Below are 23,617 nucleotides of genomic sequence, written 5' to 3' on the forward strand. Positions count from 1 at the left end.
AACCTGAAGCGATTGGGTTAATCAATTTTGACACCTATGTCCACTATGGCCTAGAAGAAACATTCTAAATAGATACCGGTGTCTGCTGTGACGCTCAAAGTGTTCAAGACGACCCCAGAATTTTGAATTCGAGAGTTAGGAAGGAAAGCTCATCTTATATTCAGGTAAATATGGAATACTCATGTTTGTCTATGATAACATTTTTACCTTTCCCTCCTGTTATGGTGCAGCTGTTGAATAATGCAAGCACTCGTACAGTAGAATCGGCATCTCCACTTGGGGCTGAAGTATCCAACAACTCTTGTAGAGCCAGCTGGTGGTAGTCTGGAGGTTCACTTCTGAAGCTGCATGTCTTAGGAAGTGGAGCATCTGGGGACCAAAGAATATAGGTATGTCTCACAACATTATCCACTACAGTGATCATGGAAAATAATATAAGAGTTGAACGAGGTGAATCTCCCAGTCACACTACTCTCAACCCAATCAGCTGTGCTTCACTTCTCATCACAGTCTAACCTCTCTCATTATTTCTGCTACTGTTTCACCACTGAACAATAACACAAGAATGATCTCAATACACAATTTAACATGCTCTCTAGCTGAAAATGAGAACGAATATATGAAGAGTTAGAAAATAATCACCCACCCTATATATTTCAGATTTGGTTTACACTGACCTGCAAAGATTCTGCTGTCTTTGTGAAAATGGATGATTACATGAAAAACATGCTGATTTTCAAAATGTCAACAGCTTTGTCCTAGAACGTACAGATTTTACATAAATTGATATTATGTGGATACTAAGCTCTATGTAGCAATCATAGCAAAACATAAATTATATAAATATTATATATTATTATTATTATATAATTATTATATAATAACTGCATACAGGAGCATTTCGTCTTACGTCTGACACAAGACTCGTCAGAGTGGGATGTGTCAAACCCTACCCACTGATGCTGGGGTGTATGCAGGTGAACTTATCAGAAGCCTATTTATGAGGCACAGTCTGATAACTGCATGCTGGTTAATAGAGCAAGTGCCTGAAAAGCCATACATCTAATTTTTGATCTGATTTTTGATATGCTCTATTGGTGGAAAAATATCTAATTCCCTCCATGGGAATTAAGAATTTCTATTTGGAATTGCTAGGCGGGCATTAATTCCATTGTGGAGTTTTATCTCCCGTATGCAGTTATCAGACTGTGCCTCATAAATAGGCTTCTGATAAGTTCACCTGCATACACCCCAACATCAGTGGGTAGGGTCTGACACATCCCACTCTGACGAGTCTAGTGTCAGACCTAAGACGATATGCTGGTTAAAAGAGCAAACGCCTGAAAAGCCATACATCTAATTTTTTATCTGATTTTTGATATGTTCTATTGGTGGAAAAATATCTAATTCCCTCCATGGGAATTAAGAATTTCCATTTGGAATTGCTAGGCGGGCATTAATTCTATTGTGGAGTTTTATCTCCCGTATGCAGTTATCAGACTGTGCCTCATAAATAGGCTTCTGATAAGTTCACCTGCATACACCCCAGCATTAGTGGGTAGGGTCTGACACTAGACTCGTCAGAGTGGGATGACAAAATGCTGGTTAATAGAGCAAACGCCTGAAAAGCCATACATCTAATTTTTGATCTGATACTGGATACTGGCCGCACTTAAGCGACTGCAGCTATCGAGCTCGGTAGCTGAGTCCTGGCATTGCTTCCACTTATTTGTGCCAGGCTCCTCACTTTAATCTACCCTATCCCACTTCCCTTGGTCAACTCTTGTTCTTTTCCGACCCTACAGTATTTGGTTTCTGAGGCCTGGGAGTCTTTCATTTTCATGCCCTTTGTGACCCTTGTCATCCTTTGACCGATACATTCATTTTTTGAAGTGTCGGATCCCTTCCATTTTTCCATCTGATTAGTTTTATATAGAGGATGGTTGCCTAGTTGTACTTCCTCTTAAAACAATCACCGCCGGGCTGAGTGGCTCAGACGCTGGCCTTCTAACCCCAACTTGGCAGGTTCGATCCTGGCTCAGTCCGGTGGTATTTGAAGGTGCTCAAATACGACAGCCCCATGCTGGTAGATTTACTGGCACATAAAAGAACTCCTGCGGGACTAAATTCCGGCACCTCGGCGTCTCCGAAGACCGTAAAAATGTAGTTAGTGGAACATAAAACAAATAACATTATTATTAAAACAATTACCACCACCACTACCACCTTAAACGTGGCAAGGAATGGTACCGACCCACTATAACAGAGTAATAAAGAGACGAAGAATGTGAAGGTTGGAAGGAAATAGAAATGGTTGTGGTAGTTAGGAGATAGTTATGGAACTTACCAGGAAACTGAATTTAGCGACGAAGGCAGCTAGAATAATGTGATGGCAAGACGTATAATTGGCAGTCATATGAATTACAGTGAAAAATAGAAGGGTATGTATAGACACTTCAAGGCAGAAACATGTTCTAGGAAGAACATTCCAGGAATCATGAATGAACAAGCAGAGTGTATATGTGAGATTTCATGTTCTTTTGGGTCTACAGAAAATGTTAACGTTAATGAACATTTCTTACTACTCACTCACAAAGACAAGCCCCAGCTTTTTATTCACACTGAGTTGAACAATTTAGTGCGGGACTTAGGTCTTACCAAGGACAAGAGTGAAATACTGGGCTCTAGATTAAAAGAACAAATTTGCTTGCACCAGAAGTCACCATTTTACTAGAAATCACTGCTGACATGATAAAGGCAGCTGGAGCACAAGGCATACAATGGTTGTACAGTGCGGGATTTAGGTCTTACCAAGGACAAGAGTGAAATACTGGACTCTAGATTAAAAGAGCAAATTTGCTTGCACCAGAAGTCAACATTTTACTAGAAATCACTGCTGACATGATAAAGGCAGCTGTAGCACAAGGCATACAATGGTTGTACAGGGTATTACTCGCACACATTTTAGTGATAGATTTGTGTACGGGGGTGAGGAGTAAGGAGGGAGCTCTCCCAGTTCTGGTAATACTGCCAACTGAATGGAAATTAAATGTGAACTGAATTGATAATATGATCGATCGACATGAATTTTCTAAACCTTTATTATCTTAAGCCAACAACTGTGTCACACACACATTATATAATATTTCTCAATGCGAATCTTGTTCCTAGCATGAATTCTATAGTTTGGCTTTGCTGTGTAAACAACAACAGTATGAGTACGTATAGTGTACGCCAGATATCGCACAGTGATGCATAAGTGATTCATAGTTTGTGTTTCAAAGGTTGCCAATACGAATCTCGAAGATTGCCGAGGTTGACCGATTCAGCACTAGTGTGTCCATCTATCACTAAAAAGTGTGCGAGTAATACTCTCAGTCATATGGAAAGAGAACAGAACACCATACAACTGGATGAAAGGTATCATTACACCCCTGTATAAAAAGGGAAACAGGAAAAAATGTGGAAATTAAGGGGCATCACTCTATTTTCTCACTCAAATTTCTGGAGAAGATAACTGAAAGAAGAATCAGCAATATAGTAGAACCGTTATTGGAGGAGGTGCAACAGGTGTTGAGGAAAAGCTGAAGCATTACAAACTTGATATTTGCCATGAGAATGCTAACAAAGAAGAACTGGGAATACAGTAAGAACTTAGTGATGGTTTTTATGGACACTGAGGAGGCCTACAACAGTGTGCCTATGGAAATAATCTGGGAACGCTAGAAGGTATACGTGTGCCAAATTTCCTGATTGATACAGTAAAGATGCTCTATCAAAAATTCTTTAGCTGTGTGTGAAGTAGGGGATGGAAGTTCAGATTGGTTTGAAACCAAGAGAGGAGTCCAGCAGGGAAATACCTTGTCACCACTCCTGTTAATCACTGTCATGGATTGGATCATAGAATCCATCAAAGAACATTGCAAAGAGCCTAACACTCTAATATTTGCAGATGATGTTCTCATTTGGGGAGAAAATGAAGCAGTATAAGAGGAACTAAATCTTTGGAATGGCAATTTTAAAGAATATGGACTACATATCAGTAACACAAAAACTGTCAAAATAACTATCAACACAATTTGTTTCTGACTTCAAATACCTTGGAAATATAATTTCAAAAGATAACACAATAAACCAAGAAAAACCTAATAGGACTCAGAAAGCTTCTCAATTTTATTTTCAAGTGAGAAATCTACTCTTGGATGATAAAATATTCCAGAAAGAAAAACTGACCATGGTCATACCTACTTCTTTCAAATTCTCACCTACAGTCTCAAAACACGTACCCTACATAACACGGCTAATAGTAAAATCCACTCAACAGAAATGAAATTCATCAGAACAATGAACCAAAAGACCAGGAAAGACAAGACTAGAAATGAAGCAAATAGGAAGGAGGCTGGCATCAAAATACCTGTTACTGAGCTTTAAGGAAGATGCAAGCTACAATGGTTTGGACCTGTTATGAGGATAGAGAGAATGAGAACAGCAAGGAATTACTTTGACAGAGAAATGAAAGGGGAGAGGCCAAGGAATCGATGGACAGACACAGTGAAATTAGAGCTCAACAAGAGGAATGTCAAGTGGGAGGACATAGAGGAACAGAAACTATACTTTGATAGAAAGGATAGAAAGAAGTGATGAGCGCTTGTACACTATACCCGGGAAACTGGAGCTAGAAAATGATTGATGATGATGATGAGGAATCGAGGAAAGAAATTTACTAAGTTCAAGATGAAGGACCAGCTGGTTTATTGTTGTAACATACCTGGTTTTATTCTTCAATTGGGAGAACTAACTTACGATAGTAATGACAGGCATTAATTTACTGACTCTTCAAAAATAAGTCAATTGAAAGAAACATACAAAAATATTCAATTGGTTTTAAATAAACATCAGTGGCTATTGTGTGGAGACCTATAGGTTTCCAATATTTTCTAGGATAATAAGGATGATTTTTTTAATCGTGCCAGTCTACCTGATCCTAAAAAATTATACTGCCTCCTCTGCATATACTACTTGGGGTCACGAAACAATTTGTGAAAGTCCTATACAAGAGTAATTTGTATTTAAGCCATAAATTCCCCATTTTGTCTCAAGCTAAGAAAATAAAAAGAGTGATCGATGGATGTCAGATTAGACAGGTTATGAAAGACACTGCATTCTTGGACACTAAGAACGATACAGAATGTCAGGCATGATGTACTTTCAAAGATGAAGTCAGTACGTTTCTTGGAAAAGTAACAGATTCGCTGTATGAAGAAATTGTGAGAAATATGTTAAGAAGACCGCAATTACTTGGGTGCAATATGAGTTTAAAACTCCACGTTTTGTACTCGCACTCTGACTGCCTTCCTGATAACTGAATCAATCAGTCTGTATTTAGGACTGTCGCGAGGGGGCATATACCCCATCAATTGCTTACCTTAGTCTTTTGTTAATGATTTCAAAGCACTTGGCTATTTATCAAGCATTTTCCTTGATAAATTATTCCATTAATTCCTCTTCCAGCAAAACATAAGGCTTCAGCTAACAGTTCAGGATTGCACATTTGTTTTAGAAAGGAAGTGACCTGCAATAAAATTTTGTTACTTTTATGGCCCCCAGTGCAAAAGGTTTTACATATTTGTTCTCATGTTTTTCATACCTTTTAATAATCTGTTATTACTTCCATAGTCCCAAAACGTTTTCACATTTGCTCTCGTGGTTTCCACACCTTTTAATACTGTTCTCTCTTGCAGAAACTACAGAAGCAGCTTTTGCCGTATGTATACTTCGCGAAAAATGCATACAGTTTTAAGTATTTCCATATCCCTGTTGGGTAGTTTTCAATTGGAAATTCAATAGTATGTTTTCTCATTAATAAGTTCCCTTTCTTTGTCCCCTGCAGAATTGTCTCAACAAAGTTTTACTGTACTAAGTCATCATTGCATTTATACATAACTGCATTACAATTATTATGCTACTCTACTTGTAATGGTATATTTTATACATTTTGTGTGAATTTTTTGCAACTGTATTGTAATTATACACCGAGTGGCCAAAAGTCATGGAAAGACACTGAATGTGATGTTAATAACGAGCTGCTCCACCGCGAGCCCTCAAAACAACAGCAATATGGCGAGGCATTGACTCTACAAGGTATTGGAATTGTTCTGGAGGGATCTACACCCATGCATCTTGCACTGCTATCCACAATTGGTCTTGTGTAGTTGGTGCGGGGTCCATGGAGCGTACACAAGCATCGATAGCATCCCATAAATGGTCTATTGAATTACGATTGGGGGATCTGGAGGGCCAATCCATGGTCATAACTTCACTAGAGTGCTCCTCCAACCACCTGCACACCACAACAGAGTGGTGACATGGCATATTGTCCTGTTGAAACATGGCTTCTCAATCAGGGTACTCTAGGGCCAGAAAGCAATGCAGATGGTCTGAAAGAATGTCCACATAATGTGCACCTGTCAGCGCTCCCTGCAGCTGGACAATGGGGCCTAATTGCGTCCATGAGAATACTGCCCAGACCAGAACTAAGCCACCTCCCGCCCGGACACAACTTTGACACACAGGATCCATAGCTTCGTGGGACATACGCCACACTCTCACGCACTCATCAGCTCGATACAACTGGAACCGGGATTCATTGGACCATACCACCCGCCGTCACTGTTCTATGGTCCACTGCCGATGTTCACGGGCCCATGTACGTCACTGAGCTCTGTGACGAGGTGTCAGCAAAGAGACACGAGTTGGTCATAGGATGGTGCATCCTATGCAGTGTAGTTGCCTCCTTACAGTCCTGGTAAAAATGGGTTCCTGATTCCCAACATTTAACTGGGCAGTGATCTGACTCGTAGTCTATCGAGCGCCCAATATGGTTCTGCGGAGGCAACGTGATATCTGTTTGTTAAACACCTGTAATCTTTCTGCGCGGCAGTTTACGCGGATGGTAACATTCTCTCTGCGATATTGACGATCCACCCTCGTCTCTATTGACCTCGGAAACCCGAATTTGTGTACAATCTCTGCAATGCTATGACCAACGTTAATTATGTCCAAGGTCCACCTTGTCAATACAATTCAAAATATATATCTAAACCATCAAATACATATATTCACACAAGTACATGTTTCGAGAAATGTTAAAATTCTCTTCTTCAGCTTATGGATAAAATCACATCAAACAAGGTCTTCATATGCATGTGATTTTATCCATAAGCTGAAGAAGAGAATTTTAAAATTTCTCGAAACATGTACTTGTGTGTATATATGTATTTGATGGTTTACTGTAGATAATATATTTTGAATTGTATTGACAAGGCGGACCTTGGACATAATTAATGTTAGTAAAAAAGTCAATACGGACCATTGGTGGCCACCATGGTCAAGCTAATAGATATGCTATAACTCATGTGCCGTTGATCATCACATGTTCATAGTTGGTTAACTCTCGACGTGTTGCCATCTTCACAATGCCGGTGTCTGTGACAGACTGCTGAGCTAGCTGCAATGTTCAGGGATCACACACGACACATTTTTTAATGGGACACCCCTTCCCGTGGCTTTTGGCCAATCAGTGTATTATGCTACATGTAAGGGAATAGTTTAAGTTATTTTCTGCAAATTTTGTATTCATTTCCATACAACTGCTTTTAATTATTATGTTAACTATCTGAAAGTAATTTTTTAATGTCAGGTATTATCTTTTGGTTCCATTTTTAGTGCATTTTTTAATAATACTTCTTTCCTTAACATGGAAATTGTTTTATGGAATTTCTTGTTTTGACACAAATAATTTCTTGTATTAGGCTTACTCAGTTTTCAAGTGTTTGTTGTATTTCTGTTTCAGTTTTCAAGTGTTTGTTGTATTTTTGTTGTCATGTAATTTACATTTTAATTTGATTTTGTTGTTATACTGTATACAAGCATTGCCACATGAATATCTCCTAATTGCAATGCATTTGTTTAAAAATAATAATAAAAAACAAATTGGATTACATGAAATGTGGAACCACAACACACCATCAACATATAATTTTAGAAAAACAGAAAAATAGTTACCATTAAGAAATGAGAGCAGGTTTGAGGTCCACTGCTGATCCTGTATGAGGAACAGAATGTTCTTGGGTGTAGCCTCCTGGATCTCCAGTCCAATTCCCTGGTTCCAAGGCAGCACAAACAAGCCAGACAGATGAGCCATGCTGAATGATTCAAGCTTGATTAGCCATTGCTCTGGATCATCCCTGGACAGAAATACCAAACACTGAATCTACAGTTCGGATGTTAAGTGTTAAGTAAACTCTTTCAAGATTAAAATTATTGTGTCTACCTTTTCAATACAAATATATATTTTTAGTGGTTAAATTCTACATGAATGAAATACACCAGTTAGAGACATGTTTCGCCCTAGTTATGGGCATCTTCAAGAATTAAAAATATAAACATTGGAACTTATAGTAAACTAACTTAATACTAAATACAATTGTCTTATGCTATTTACACAGTTAACAATATGTACAGTATGTACAATAAGTGCATTAACTTTGCCAGAATTTATGAACAATGAATTACACTTTTTACAATGATCAGACCTCAAATTGCAGATTGGATTGATCACAACTTGAATTGGGGCTTCCAAAAAGATGCCTGTCTATTTTTGGAAATGAGATATAGCTCTCATAGTGCATTGGCACTGCTGGTGGCTTCAAATAGCCTATGCAGTGGCCTCCACGGTATGCACTAGCCTTGCGTCTTGGGTGGTGTGCTAAGTCCCAACTGACGAGACTAACTTAGCACACGAGGGCAAAACGCAGGCAACCAAGAATGAGTTAGCTGGAAAATTTATAATGTCCAATAACGGACCATTATATTGGTATTATCTTGAATAAAATCGTTAATATTCAATTTATAGTCCACATGTAGTTGGAAATGAAATCCATTCAAACGAAAATAAACCACCACTGCAAGACATGGGCGGACAAGCAGTGGGCACAGAGAGGAACTACAGAATGGAAATGAACAATGAGAAGTAGAATCATGTTTAGTAAACAAGAACTAGAAACTGTCAACCTGTACAATTACTAGGGAAGTCTTCTGATGAAAGATGCCTACTGCATTAAGGAAATCAGATCAAGGATCGCCATGGCAAAAGCTCCATTCTACAGGTGGAAACCACTCTTTAACTAGTAAACTCAGCTTGGAGTAATAAAAAGAACGGGTCAGAGGCTAGGTCTGGACCATCGCTTCATACAGATCAGAAACATGGACACCGAGAAAAATGGGGAGGAAATACTTGGGGAGTTTTGAAATGAGATACTGGAGAAAGACAGAAAAAATAACATGGACGCAGATGGTGACAAATGAAGAGGTCCTAAGAAAAGTTGGTGAGAGGAGAATAATCCTCGACATAGTTCTTCAGAGGAAAGTCAACTGGTTTGGACATATACTGACATGAAATTGCCTGTTGCTGATGATGCTGAAGGAAAGTTAGAGGAAACATCGAGAACTAGGAGGAGAAGAATCCAGTTGCCTGACGATTTAAAAGAAGAAAAAGAAATACTGGATGCTGAAGGAGGAAGTTGAAGATAGATGATGTGACGAGCAAAATACACAAACTGAGTTGAAGGCATAACAACAACAACATGCTAAATATCCCTTTAACAGACAGACAGACAGACAGACAGACAGACAGACAGACAGACAGACAGACAGACAGACAGACAGACAGACAGACAGACAGACAGACAGACAGACAGACAGACAGACAGACAGACAGACAGACAGACAGACAGACAGACAGACAGACAGACAGACAGACAGACAGACAGACAGACAGACAGGCAGACAGACAGGCAGACAGACAGACAGACAGAGAGATTGTTCCACATTAAGTGACATTGGTAAAAGAGGAATGTACGTGTGATTTGCATCTCATTAATGTGCAATTTGTCCTAATTGAATTATCTTCGTATGAAATGTCTGTGTGTATGTATTTTATTATTTGCTTTTTTTACAACCCCAGCATCTGCCTGGTGTGAAAATGGAAAACCATCTTCAGAACTGCCAAGAGCGGAGTTTGAACGAATGTATTTACTCAATTACAATACGCACCATTAAAAAGAAATGAAAATATTGTCTTGAAAAGTTGAATGGATATTATATTTGCATGCACGAGCAAATAAATTCAAATTATGTGCTATAAAAGCTTTGAGATATGGCAGGAAGCCACTGACACAAACAGGAGTTATGGGTTTGAAGTTTCTTGTTTTTCAATCACTTTTCAATCGCCTGGCTGAGTGGCTCAGACGGTTGAGGCACTGGCCTTCTGACCCCAACTTGGCAGGTTTGATCCTGGCTCAGTCCGGTGGTATTTGCAGGTGCTCAAAATACGCCAGCCTTGTGTTAACAGATTTACTGCCATGTAAAAACAAACTCCTGTGGGACAAAGTTCCGGCACCTCGGTGTCTTCGAAAACGAAAAAAGTAGTTAATGGTACGTAAAGTCAATAACATAAATGTTACCGAGCTCGATAGCTGCAGTCGCTTAAGTGCGGCCAGTATCCAGTATTCGGGAGATAGTAGGTTCGAACCCCACTGTCGGCAGCCCTGAAAATGGTTTTCCGTGGTTTCCCATTTTCACACCAGGCAAATGCTGGGGCTGTACCTTAATTAAGGCCACGGCCGCTTCCTTCCCACTCCTAGCCCTTTCCTGTCCCATTGTCGCCGTAAGACCTATCTGTGTCGTTGCGACGTAAAACAACTAGCAAAAAAAAAAACATAAATGTTCATTTGGTAGAAATTCAGTAAGACTTATATTACTTTTATAGTTTTTTGCCTGTGTTCAATGTATTAGTTGTTTTAAGATCTTTATATCTTGCCCTACTTTACTATTTGGCTGATGATGACACTTGTAATGTGCCGAAACCGGTCCCAATAAACAAGTTGTGACTTCTTTTTAGTTCAACTTACAATGAAGTATTGAAAGGTGGATCCTTCTAATATTGTACATCTTCTTATTACTTTTATAGCACGATAAGGATGTAATATGTTGGAAATCTTAGGTGGAATACCTTGTAGAGGAGAGATGTGTATATATGTTTAAATATATTGCAACAGTTAAGAACTCGCCCACCGTCCCCCAGAAATAATTTTGTTTTATAACCTAATACAATTTATCACGCGCCATAGTCCATCGCCTAATTACGTACCAGCATTTCCATTGAGTGAGACACAATGGGATATGACGTCACTCCCAGCAATGAAGTAAAGTGAATTCCGTTACCAACCCGTGCATAAGAAATACACAACTGCACAATAAATACACAAGTGAATGCAATCTGTAAAGAAAGAACTCTATTCAACTCACCTTAATGTAGAGGAGGGTATAGCATGCTCGCAGCATTAAAAAACTTGTGCACGCTCGTGTCAGCAGGAAAGTTCGTCCTAAACAGGAACTCTGCCTAACCAATCCAGACCAATGGCTTTGTCACTAACCTACCCTAACCAATCCAGACCAACCGAGGTGTCACGCGGGACACTAGAGGCCTAGGGCCGCTTTGCGGCTTCTATCCTGGGGGCTTACGCCCCCAGACCCCCTTTGCTTGATCCAGACCAATAGCTTTGTCACTAACCTACCCTAACCAATCCAGACCAATGGAGGTGTCACAAGGGATACTAGAGGCCTAGAGCCACTTCGCGGCTTCTAACCTGGGGTCTTATGCCCCCAGACCCCCTTTGCTTGATCCAGACCAATGGCTTTATCACGAGATTCGTAAATTCAAAAGTTGTGCTGCTGCACTAGGACTAGTTCTTTATATGAACAGTTGGCAGCTCTGTCCACCGCACGATCAAGCCCTTCGAGAGACGCGAGCAAGGGAGAAACAAATGACAGTGCAATCGCACCTAGATGCGTGCGCTGGAAATGTAAGTTGTTCTGAATTTTTGCCGTTCATTTTTTTTTTTTTTTTTGCTAGGGGCTTTACGTCGCACCGACACAGATAGGTCTTATGGCGACGTGGGATAGGAAAGGCCTAGGAGTTGGAAGGAAGCGGCCGTGGCCTTAATTAAGGTACAGCCCCAGCATTTGCCTGGTGTGAAAATGGGAAACCACGGAAAACCATCTTCAGGGCTGCCGATAGTGGGATTCGAACCTACTATCTCCCGGATGCAAGCTAACAGCCGCGCGCCTCTACGCGCACGGCCAACTCGCCCGGTGCCGTTCATTTTAATCAACGGTCTGCACTTATAGTTGTTGCTATTTTTCTTTCATTCTCAGTTTCTATGTACACCTACAAAACTTTGGTGTGTTCAAATAAACCAAACAAACTTACCAACAATCAATGTGGTAGTTAAAAATAAATGTGATAGAAAGGAAGGTCTTAAAAGTAGGACTGTTAGGCAGTACCATATGGCTGATAAAGCAGGTATGAGGCAGTTTCTAAAAAGTAATGATGATCGGTGGAAAACGGTAAATAAAAATGTAAACAGACTCTGGGATGGGTTTAAAGAAATTGTTGAGGAATGCGAAAACAGGTTTGTACCATTAAGGGTGGTAAGGAATGGTAAAGACCCACCTTATTATAATAGAGAAATAAAGAGACTAAGGAGGAGATGCAGACTGAAAAGAAATAGAGATAGAAATAGCTGTGGAAGTAAGGAGAAATTGAAGGAACTTACTAGAAAATTGAATCTAGCAAAGAAGGCAGCTAAGGATAACATGATGGCAAGCATAATTGGCAGTCATACGAATTTTAGTGAAAAATGGAAGGTAATGTATAGGTATTTTAAGGCAGAAACAGGTTCCAAGAAGGCCATTCCAGGAATAATTCATGAATAAGGGGAGTGTGTATGTGAGGATCTTCAAAAGGCAGAAGTATTCAGTCAGCAGTATGTAAAGATTATTGGTTACAAGGATGATGTCGAGATAGAGGAGACTAAGGCCAAAGAAGTAATAAAATTTACGTATGATAACAATGACATTTACAATACGATACAAAAGTTGAAAACTAGAAAAGCGGCTGGAATTGATCAGATTTCTGGGGATATACTAAAAACAATGGGTTGGGATATAGTACCATATCTGAAGTACTTGTTTGATTATTGTTTGGTCGGAGGAGCTATACCAGATGAATGGAGAGTTGCTATAGTAGCCGCGGTGTATAAAGGAAAGGATGATAGACATATAAAGCTGAAAATGACAGGCCAGTAAGTTTGACATGCATTGTATGTAAGCTTTGGGAAGGCATTCTTTCTGATTATATTAGAAATGTTTGTGAAATTAATAACTGGTTCGATAGAAGGCAATTCGGTTTTAGGAAAGGTTATTCCACTGAAGCTCAACTTGTAGGATTCCAGCAAGATATAGCAGATATCTTGGATTCAGGAGGTCAAATGGACTGTATCGCGATTGACCTGTCTAAAGCATTTGATAGGGTGGATCATGGAAGACTACTGGCAAAAATGAGTGCAATTGGACTAGATAAAAGAGTGACTGAATGGGTTGCTATACTTCTAGAAAATAGATCTCAGAGAATTAGAGTAGGCAAAGCTTTATCTGACCCTGTAATAATTAAGAGGGGAATTCCTCAACGCAGTATTATTGGACCTTTATGTTTTCTTATATATGTAAATGATATGAGTAAAGGAGTGGAATCGGAGGTAAGGCTTTTTGCGGATGATGTTATTCTCTATAGAGTGATAAATAAGTTACAAGATTGTGAGCAACTGCAACGTAACCTCGAAAATGTTGTGAGATGGACAGCAGGCAATGGTATGTTGATAAACGGGGTTAAAAGTCAGGTTGTGAGTTTCACAAATAGGAAAAGTCCTCTCAGTTTTAATTACTGCGTTGATGGGGTGAAAGTTCCTTTAGGGGATCATTGTAAGTATCTAGGTGTTAATATAAGGAAAGATCTTCATTGGGGTAATCACATAAATGAGATCGTAAATAAAGGGTACAGATCTCTGCACATGGTTATGAGGGTGTTTAGGGGTTGTAGTAAGGATGTAAAGGAGAGTGCATATGTCTCTGGTAAGACCCCAACTAGAGTATGGTTCCAGCGTATGGGACCCTCACCAGGATTACCTGATTCAAGAACTGGAAAAAATCCAAAGAAAAGCAGCTCGATTTGTTCTGGGTGATTTCCGACAAAAGAGTAGCGTTACAAAAATGTTGCAATGTTTGGGTTGGGAAGAATTGAGAGAAAGAAGAAGAGCTGCTCGACTAAGTGGTATGTAAACTGTATATAGGATAATATTTTTTGTTTATTTCCACCTATTCAATACATTACAAGATGTTGGCATTTTCTTTAAAACATTATTCATATGAGACATGTTTCGCCTCCTACTGTGAGGCATCCTCAAGTCATTATCATAAACCTTGTTATTTTACCAGGCATCTGGTTAAAGATATTCAAAAATGTGTTTGATGATTATAAGAGAGGTAAGATTTACGTTTGTTATAAACATGTTCATGAAGTAACTAAAAATCTAATATATTGATAAAAACATATGTAGTTCTTTGTTGAATAGGACTTGTTTGATTGTACTATAGTAAAAGAAGGTGGCTTGAAGCCGTAGTCATTAATAGATGTCTAATACATAGTGGAAGGCATAAAATATCAGTTCTATGAGAATATACATTACATTCAATTGATACTAAAAACTAGTGGATTCATAGGTAGTACATATAACATGTTCAATGAAATAACTAAAGATCTAATAAAATGATAAACACATATGTAGTTCTTTGTTGATTAGGACGTCGTATGATTGTACGGCTTAAAGCTGTAGTCATTAATAGATGCCTAATACATAGTGGAAGGCATATGAAATCAGTTCAATAAGAATATATAATACAATCAATTGTTACATAAAAACTGGTAGATTCATAAGCAGTACATTTAAAAATGAAGGCGTCATGATACTATAAATGACAGTTGATGGCTTAAAGCCGTAGTCAAAGTTTAAAGTATAGGTCAATAACTGCTAATATATGGTAAAAAGATATAAGTCAAAATATAAAGCTTAGTATAAAAAATATGAAGGAAAAACATTCCAAGCATTCCATACTAAGCTTTATATTTTGACTTATATCTTTTTACCATATATTAGCAGTTATTGACCTATACTTTAAACTTTGACTACGGCTTTAAGCCATCAACTGTCATTTATAGTCACATGACGCCTTCATTTTTAAATGTACTGCTTATGAATCTACCAGTTTTTATGTAACAATTGATTGTATTATATATTCTTATTGAACTGATTTCATATGCCTTCCACTATGTATTAGGCATCTATTAATGACTACGGCTTTAAGCCGTACAATCATACGACGTCCTAATCAACAAAGAACTACATATGTGTTTATCATTTTATTAGATCTTTAGTTATTTCATTGAACATGTTATATGTACTACCTATGAATCCATTAGTTTTTAGTATCAATTGAATGTAATGTATATTCTCATAGAACTGATATTTTATGCCTTCCACTATGTATTAGACATCTATTAATGACTACGGCTTCAAGCCACCTTCTTTTACTATAGTACAATCAAACAAGTCCTATTCAACAAAGAACTACATATGTTTTTATCAATATATTAGATTTAGTTACTTCATGAACATATTTATAACAAACGTAAATCTTACCTCGCTTATAATCATCAAACACATTTTTGAATATCTTTAACCAGATGCCTGGTAAAATAATAAGGTTTATGATAATGACTGAGGATGCCTCACAGTAGGAGGCGAAACATGTCTCATCTGAATAATGTTTTAAAGTAAATGCCAACATCTTGTAATGTATTGAATAGGTGGAAATAAACAAAAAATATTATCCTATATACAGTTTATGAAACTTTCAATACGGACGAAAAATGATTTTCATCACTTGTAATAAGTGGTATGTTCCGAGCTGTCAGCGGAGATATGGCGTGGAATGACATCAGTAGACGAATAAGTTTGAATGGCGTTTATAAAAGTAGGAAAGATCACAATATGAAGATAAAGTTGGGATTCAAGAGGACAAACTGGGGCAAATATTCATTTATAGGAAGGGGAGTTAGGGATTGGAATAACTTACCAAGGGAGATCTTCAATAAATTTCCAATTTCTTTGAAATCATTTAGGAAAAGGCTAGGAAAGCAACAGATAGGGAATCTGCCACCTGGGCGGCTGCCCTAAATGCAGATCAGTATTGATTGATTGATTGATTGATTGATTGACTGATTCCAGGAATAATTAATGAACAAGGGGAGTGTGTATGTGAGGATCTTCAAAAGGCAGAAGTATTCAGTCAGCAGTATGTAAAGATTGTTGGTTACAAGGAAAATGTCGAGATAAAGGAGGAGACTAAGGCCAAAGAAGTAATAAAATTTACATATGATAACAATGACATTTAAATAAGATACAAAAGTTGAAAACTAGAAAAGCGGCTGGAATTGATTCTATTTCTGGGGATATACTAAAGACAATGGGTTGGGATATAGTACCATATCTGAAGTACTTAACTGATTATTGTTTGGTCGGAGGAGCTATACCAGATGAATGGAGAGTTGCTATAGTAGCCCCTGTGTATAAAGGAAAGGGTGATAGACATAAAGCTGAAAATTACAGGCCAGTAAGTTTGACATGCATTGTATGTAAGCTTTGGGAAGGCATTCTTTCTGACTATATTAGACATGTTTGCAAAATTAATAACTGGTTCGATAGAAGGCAATTCGGTTTTAGGAAAGGTTATTCCACTGAAGCTCAACTTGTAGGATTCCAGCAAGATATAGCAGATATCTTGGATTTTGGAGGTCAAATGGACTGTATTGCGATTGACCTGTCTAAAGCATTTGATAGGGTGGATCATGGGAGACTACTGGCAAAAATGAGTGCAACTGGACTAGACAAAAGAGTGACTAAATGGGTTGCTATATTTCTAGAAAATAGATCTCAGAGAATTAGGGTAGGTGAAGCTTTATCTGACCCTGTAATAATTAAGAGGGGAATTCCTCAAGGCAGTATTATGGGACCTTTATGTTCTCTTATATATCTAAATGATATGAGTAAAGGAGTGGAATCGGAGGTAAGGCTTTTTGCGGATGATGTTATTCTCTATATAAAGTGATAAATAAGTTACAAGATTGTGAGCAACTGCAGCGTGACCTCGAAAATGTTGTGAGATGGACAGCAGGCAATGGTATGATGATAAACGGGGTTAAAAGTCAGGTTGTGAGTTTCACAAATAGGAAAAGTCCTCTCAGTTTTAATTACTGCGTTGATGGGGTGAAAGTTCCTTTTGGGGATCATTGTAAGTATCTAGGTGTTAATATAAGGAAAGATCTTCATTGGGGTAATCACATAAATGGGATTGTAAATAAAGGGTACAGATCTCTGCACATGGTTATGAGGGTGTTTAGGGGTTGTAGTAAGGATGTAAAGGAGAGGGCATATAAGTCTCTGGTAAGACCCCAACTAGAGTATGGTTCCAGTGTATGGGACCCTCACCAGGATTACCTGATTCAAGAACTGGAAAAAATCCAAAGAAAAGCAGCTCGATTTGTTCTGGGTGATTTCCGACAAAAGAGTAGCGTTACAAAAATGTTGCAATGTTTGGGTTGGGAAGAATTGAGAGAAAGAAGAAGAGCTGCTCGACTAAGTGGTATGTTCCGAGCTGTCAGCGGAGAGTTGGCGTGGAATGACATTAGTAGACGAATAAGTTTGAATGGCGTTTATAAAAGTAGGAAAGATCACAATATGAAGATAAAGTTGGAATTTAAGAGGACAAACTGGGGCAAATATTCATTTATAGGAAGGGGAGTTAGGGATTGGAATAACTTACCAAGGGAGACGCTCAATAAATTTCCAATTTCTTTGAAATCATTTCGGAAAAGGCTAGGAAAGCAACAGATAGGGAATCTGCCACCTGGGCGACTGCCCTAAATGCAAATCAGTATTCATTGATTGATTGATTGATTGATTGATTGATTGATAAAAGTGTGGAATGGAATTAGTCACTGACAGTCAGTGTTAGTAAGAAATTGCACATTTTTACAATTGGCTTTAAGTCACACTGGTGATTAATTTCGGGTGGCTACTTCTAGATGGGTGCAGCCCTTGTAAGGCAGACCCACCAATGACGGTGGGCGGCATCTGCCATGTGTAGGTAACTGCGTGTTATTGTGGTGGAGGATAGTGTTAAGTGTGGTGTGTGAGTTGCAGGGATGTAGAGGACAGCACAAACACCCAGCCCCTGAGCCACTGGAATTGACCAATGAAGGTTAAAATCACCGACCCAGCTGGGAATCGAACCCATGACCGTCTGAACCGAAGGCCAGTACGCTGACCATTCAGCCAACAAGTCGGACCCTATGGTGATGAAAATATTGCACTCTTCTGTGTCTAAAGACAATATGGATGAGAAGAGACAGAGAAAAACCTGTGATACCTCTTTCGGTGTGCTGTTAGATCAATCCTCAATGTATTCTGAGAACAGACGTGTACTATATTCAACAGGGTCTTCTAGTACGTACTGTATGAACCAAAAGTCCATTAACGTTTGATGAAGCAATACTTCACGGAATACTGGAGGTAGAGAGGTAATAATTGATGATGATGATGATGCTTGTTGTTTAAAGGGGCCTAACATCTAGGTCATCGGCCCCTAATGGTACGAAATGAGATGAAATGAAATGACAAATTAAAAGCCCAAGAACATCCACTGACAACAATTCAAAACGTAAAGATGAAGAATGAATGAATGGATGGATGGATATGAATTTAAAACGATCAGTGGAATCGACCCACAGTGCTTCACATGCACAGAAGCTGACGTAGAACAACAGTATTACTGACCAAGGGACTGCTTCTATAGCACAATACTGAATCAATGATACTTGTAGTCGAAAGGGGTCCAAAATCAAGTCAGCAGCCCCTCACAATGGTACTTACCACTACGAAGGTAGAACCATGGTATTTGTCATGTTGCGGTACTAATCAAGAATAGCGTAGACTCGCCGTATTCCACACATTATGGTACTACCCAGAGGTAATGAAATTCGCACATGTATTATAGACCTACTCTGTTTCGCACATTGCAGCGCCATTTACAGGCAACGCAAACCTATGGTGTTCATCACACAAGGGTACTAACCACACGGACTTGTACTATCCCGTGGTGTTCCTCATATAGTGGGTACTAATCATAGGCAAGCCAGAACCATGGGTTCCCTCATCCCATGGTGTCGCTCATATGGTGCTACCAATCACAGGTACTGTAAAACCGTCGTGCTCTCAGTTGCTACAAATCACAAACCTATTTGGTACACAACATAGTGGTACTACGCGCAAGTAAAAGTGACCCATGGTGTTCCTCACGTGGTGGTACTAATCACAAGCAGTTTCATGGTTCTAATTTGATCATTCCTAGGTCACCCTTTTTAGTCGCCTCTTACAACAGGCAGGGGATACCGTGGGTGAATTCTTCGTCTGCGTCCTCCACCCACAGGGGGCAGGGGTAATAACTGACACACATGATTGGCATGACATGGGGTTTTATTGACACCAAAATAACGTACACAAAATGACCAACAGATACACAAGCAATAATTAGCATAACAATCGATGTTTAGCAAATACGATGTTCTTTATAACACATGCTCAACATGTTGGCCGTTGTGACGTAACTACATTATGAACATGATTATTGGAGCTTAAATTTTCTACGGATAAGCTGCTGTATTCAGTTATGTCTCTAGACAGCACATCTACATTTACTGTGTTTCAAGATGTATTTGGACATTGATTTCATTTCGTTCTGCTCGCATAAAGATTACCTCTATGGCTGGTATTAATTTGCTCAAGCATTATTTGTGAGCAGCTCATTCATTCGTGGCTTCTGTGTGCTGTATGTGACTTACTGTGGACTCTCACGCCATCTAGTAATGAAAAAGCTTACTTGTCCCTAGTGCAAACTCTTCCACCGGAGTGCAAGTATTTCACCTGGTTTAAAAGTTTGTGTGGATGCTTACTTGAAGTGGTGAATGTCTGTAATTGGACTTGGTGGAGGGCAGATGTGTCGAGTCATGTGAAGTATTTTTTATCGTTTGTCACTATCACTATCAGCCATATTCAATCGTTTTTGCGATGTGGCCTCTTTAAGTCTGAATCAAGGTCGGTTTTCATGAGGTCTGTCCATCTGGGATGGTCTTGAGTGGTGTTCTGCCAACTGATCCCAGTAATCTTCCGGATGTCTTTATCCCTCTCAAGCACAAGCTTTGTCCACCTACCATCAGTTCTCTGAGCAACATGGCCTGCCCACTGCCATTTTAGGGTAGCCACCCTTTCTAAAATGTCACTGACCTTTGTGACTGACCTGATGTAATCTGCTCTCTTCCTGTCTTTCTTCATGAAGCCTAGCATAAACCGTTCCATAGCTCTTCGGGCTGTTCTGAGTTTTTGCTTAACAAACTCGCTCAATGTTCTGGTTTCACAACCGTAAGTCAGTACAAGAAGAACACTCTGGTCAAAGACGATCTTCTTTAAGTGGGTTGGCATGTTGGATTGAGACAGAAATCCAGAAATTTGAGCTTATTTTTCGTTTAGACAAAGAGATGCAGGCTGATGCTTCACCTGTACCACGAAAAGAATGTTGATGGTGGTGCAAGGAGTGCAAGGTTGGAACTGTCAATTGCCGAATGTTTGCAGGGCTACTATACCAAAACAAACTGTTCATAAATAGGTGAATTTTGTATTTCAAATGTAATTGCGTTTACTTGTGGCTTAAGTAGTCACAGTAAATGATTCATTTTTATTGTTTGAGCAGGCTTACTGGTATAATATGATTGTAAAAGTTTTTTCCTGTACATTTTCTTCATGTTTTTCATAAGACTAGTATAATTAAATTAGATATATACTTCCTGATTGACATTCTCATTTTGGATGGCTGATACCTTCATATGATACAAAAATCAGGTATGTACTATGTTGCACTATTGTGCAATAATGTATAAAAATTCAGGAAAAAGCCCCTCCACTGTCAGGGTCCATGTTAAAATATAGAAGTGTTGAAAGTGTTAATTAGGAAGATTAGCCAAGATCAGAAAAATATTCTTAAAAACATAGTACCCTCTGGATATGGTTTGGTAGTAGTGCATTTTCAGCTCCAAAGATAACTATTCACCCACAGATACAGTACCTTTAAGCTAAAGAGATGCCCATGGAACAGAAGGAGAGTGTATTACAGTAAAACCTTGTTAATTCAAAGATGCTGGGATGCAAAAATCGGACTTCGAATTACGTGATTTTGAATTAACCACCAACTCCTAATTCAGAAATGCCAACCCTTGCCGCATCACAAAATATTTTAGGACCCATTACTGAATGCAATTAACCTTGATTCACAGTTTAAACCTTTCAAATGCCATGGCTATAATCTATTTCCAACATGTATCCAACAAGGTGCATTTACAGTATTCAAATAATGCACTTGGATAACTGACAAACATAACCTGAAATTTTTGACATTAAAAAACATAACCTCACGCAACGAAAGAAATAAGAAAAGCATGATTCAAACATGAGGATAAATCTATGCTGGCTCCCCTGAGCATGTGCTGTATTCATTGGACTACTGTACTGCATGCATTTTAGATGCCCTGTACTTCCATGGAAAGTACCCGATGTCCTTAAACATCGTGGCTTATCGAACTTTCCTGTGATGAGGGCAGAAAGTGTCTCGCTTCCATCTGTACGAAAACATTCTTCAAATTCCCGCCACGGCACCTCTCTCGAAATTCAGAAATGCCAGCCCTTGCCACGTCACAAAGTATTCTAAGACCCAATAATGCATGCAATCGCTTTGATTCACAGTTTCACCGAGCTCGATAGCTGCAGTCGCTTAAGCGCAGCCAGTATCCAGTATTCAGGAGATAGTGGGTTCGAACCCCACTGTCAGCAGCCCTGAAGATGGTTTTCCGTGGTTTCCCATTTTCACACCAGGCAAATGCTGGGGCTGTACCTTAATTAAGGCCACGGCCGCTTCCTTCCCATTCCTAGCCCTTTCCTGTTCCATCGTCGCCATAAGACCTAAGTGTGTGTCGGTGCGACATAAAAGCCAATAGCAAAAAAAAAAAAAAAAAGTTTTCACAGTTTAAACCTTTCAAGTGCCATGGAGAAAACTATTTTCGAAATGTATCCAACAAAATGCATTGAAATTAGTCCTATTCGAATACTGCATTTGGATAAGTTACTGGCAAACATAACCTCATGCAACAAAAAAATCCACACGATTCAAAGACGAAGACAAATACTGCTGGCTCCCCTGTGCAAATGCCTTTTTTATTACTTTACTGTTTGCATTTTTTAGATGCCTTGTACTTGCACAGAAAGTGCCCAACGCCCCCTTAAAACATTGTGGCTTATCGAACTTTCCTATGACAAGAGGAGGAAGTTTCTTGCTTCCGTGTGCTTTACAAGTTTCAACACATTATTTTAATACAATGACCCCCACCCTCGTATGATTTCCCGGCTGGCACTTCTCTCGTTTAAAACCTTAAGTCCGTTTGGGCTCGGCATTAAAAAAAAAGATGCAGTTTCATCGGCAATGACAATATTGATGATATAGATGTTTATTCCCATAGGGAATCTGAAATATTTGTCCCGAATGAGTAAATTTATAATACCAATATAAATGGTCTGTTATTGGACATTATAAATTTTTCAGCTAATGAGTTAGCTGGAAAATTTATAATGTCCAATAACGCACCATTTATATTAGTATTATTAATGACAATATTGTTCGATGTGTATGAATTTATTATATGAGCCACTCTTTTCCGCCAATTCTCGGCATCGCCAGTGTTCGCGGATTCTGCTTTTCCACACCCTGTCTGCTACGTGATATTATGGCGTTCCTTAAAACGCTGAATACAAAAGACTTACGATTGCATTTGAACTTAGCAAATATGAAGCACACTGTAGACATGCTGAGTGAGTGAAAGTGCGGGTAGCTACCCGTGTACGTTTCGGAAGACGCGTTCTATCACGACACGGATAAATTTTGAATTTAAATAACTCTGTAAAATACTACTTTTAAAACTTAAAGGCAGTTTTGAATTAAAAGTCTGAATTTGTTGTTCGAATTACGAATTATCCGTATTTCAAATTAAACAATTTAAAGAACATGTAAAACCGTACCTCATGTTTTCGGGAATGAGTGCTTCTTCAAATTAGGTGTGATTTTGAATTAACCGATTTCAAATTATCGAGGTTCTACTGTATAATCAATAAAAGGTGCCTGTTTTCTCTGTTTTAATGTACAGTAGGTCATACAGAAAAGAAATGCCCCCAATATCCCAGCTGTACAATTCTATTGATATGTGTATTTGTCTTATCAATAATGTGTTCTGGTCATTAATTATAACTTACTTCAGTAGAACTTAGTTAATTTGAAGTTTTAAAAATAGAATTTGTGAATAATTCAAACCCTTCTTGCAATTCCATGATGTTCTTACACAAAACAATGTTAAAAATTTGTGTTTAATTGAAAATAACATATTAGTACTCTCATATTTTTAGAAAATGATGTTTAAGGATAATGGAGTGCTGGTTGGGTGGAAGAC

General features: G+C 38.7%; 1 protein-coding gene across 2 annotated transcripts in view; it reads right to left on the minus strand.

Annotated features, from left to right (window-relative positions):
• The window catches only part of LOC136883729 (serine/threonine-protein kinase 11-interacting protein), a 252,167-nt gene that overhangs the window by 27,194 nt on the left and 201,356 nt on the right, over positions 1 to 23,617 (minus strand). For both annotated transcript variants that reach the window (XM_067155993.2, XM_067155992.2), the window contains 2 exons: positions 8,065 to 8,246; positions 208 to 369 (listed from right to left, as the gene is read on the minus strand). In XM_067155993.2, coding sequence (XP_067012094.2) covers positions 208 to 369; positions 8,065 to 8,246 — 344 coding nt within the window. The remainder of the gene's footprint in view (positions 1 to 207; positions 370 to 8,064; positions 8,247 to 23,617) is intronic.

Source organism: Anabrus simplex, chromosome 1, assembly GCF_040414725.1.
Source record: "Anabrus simplex isolate iqAnaSimp1 chromosome 1, ASM4041472v1, whole genome shotgun sequence".
Classification (NCBI taxonomy): Eukaryota; Metazoa; Arthropoda; class Insecta; order Orthoptera; family Tettigoniidae; genus Anabrus; species Anabrus simplex.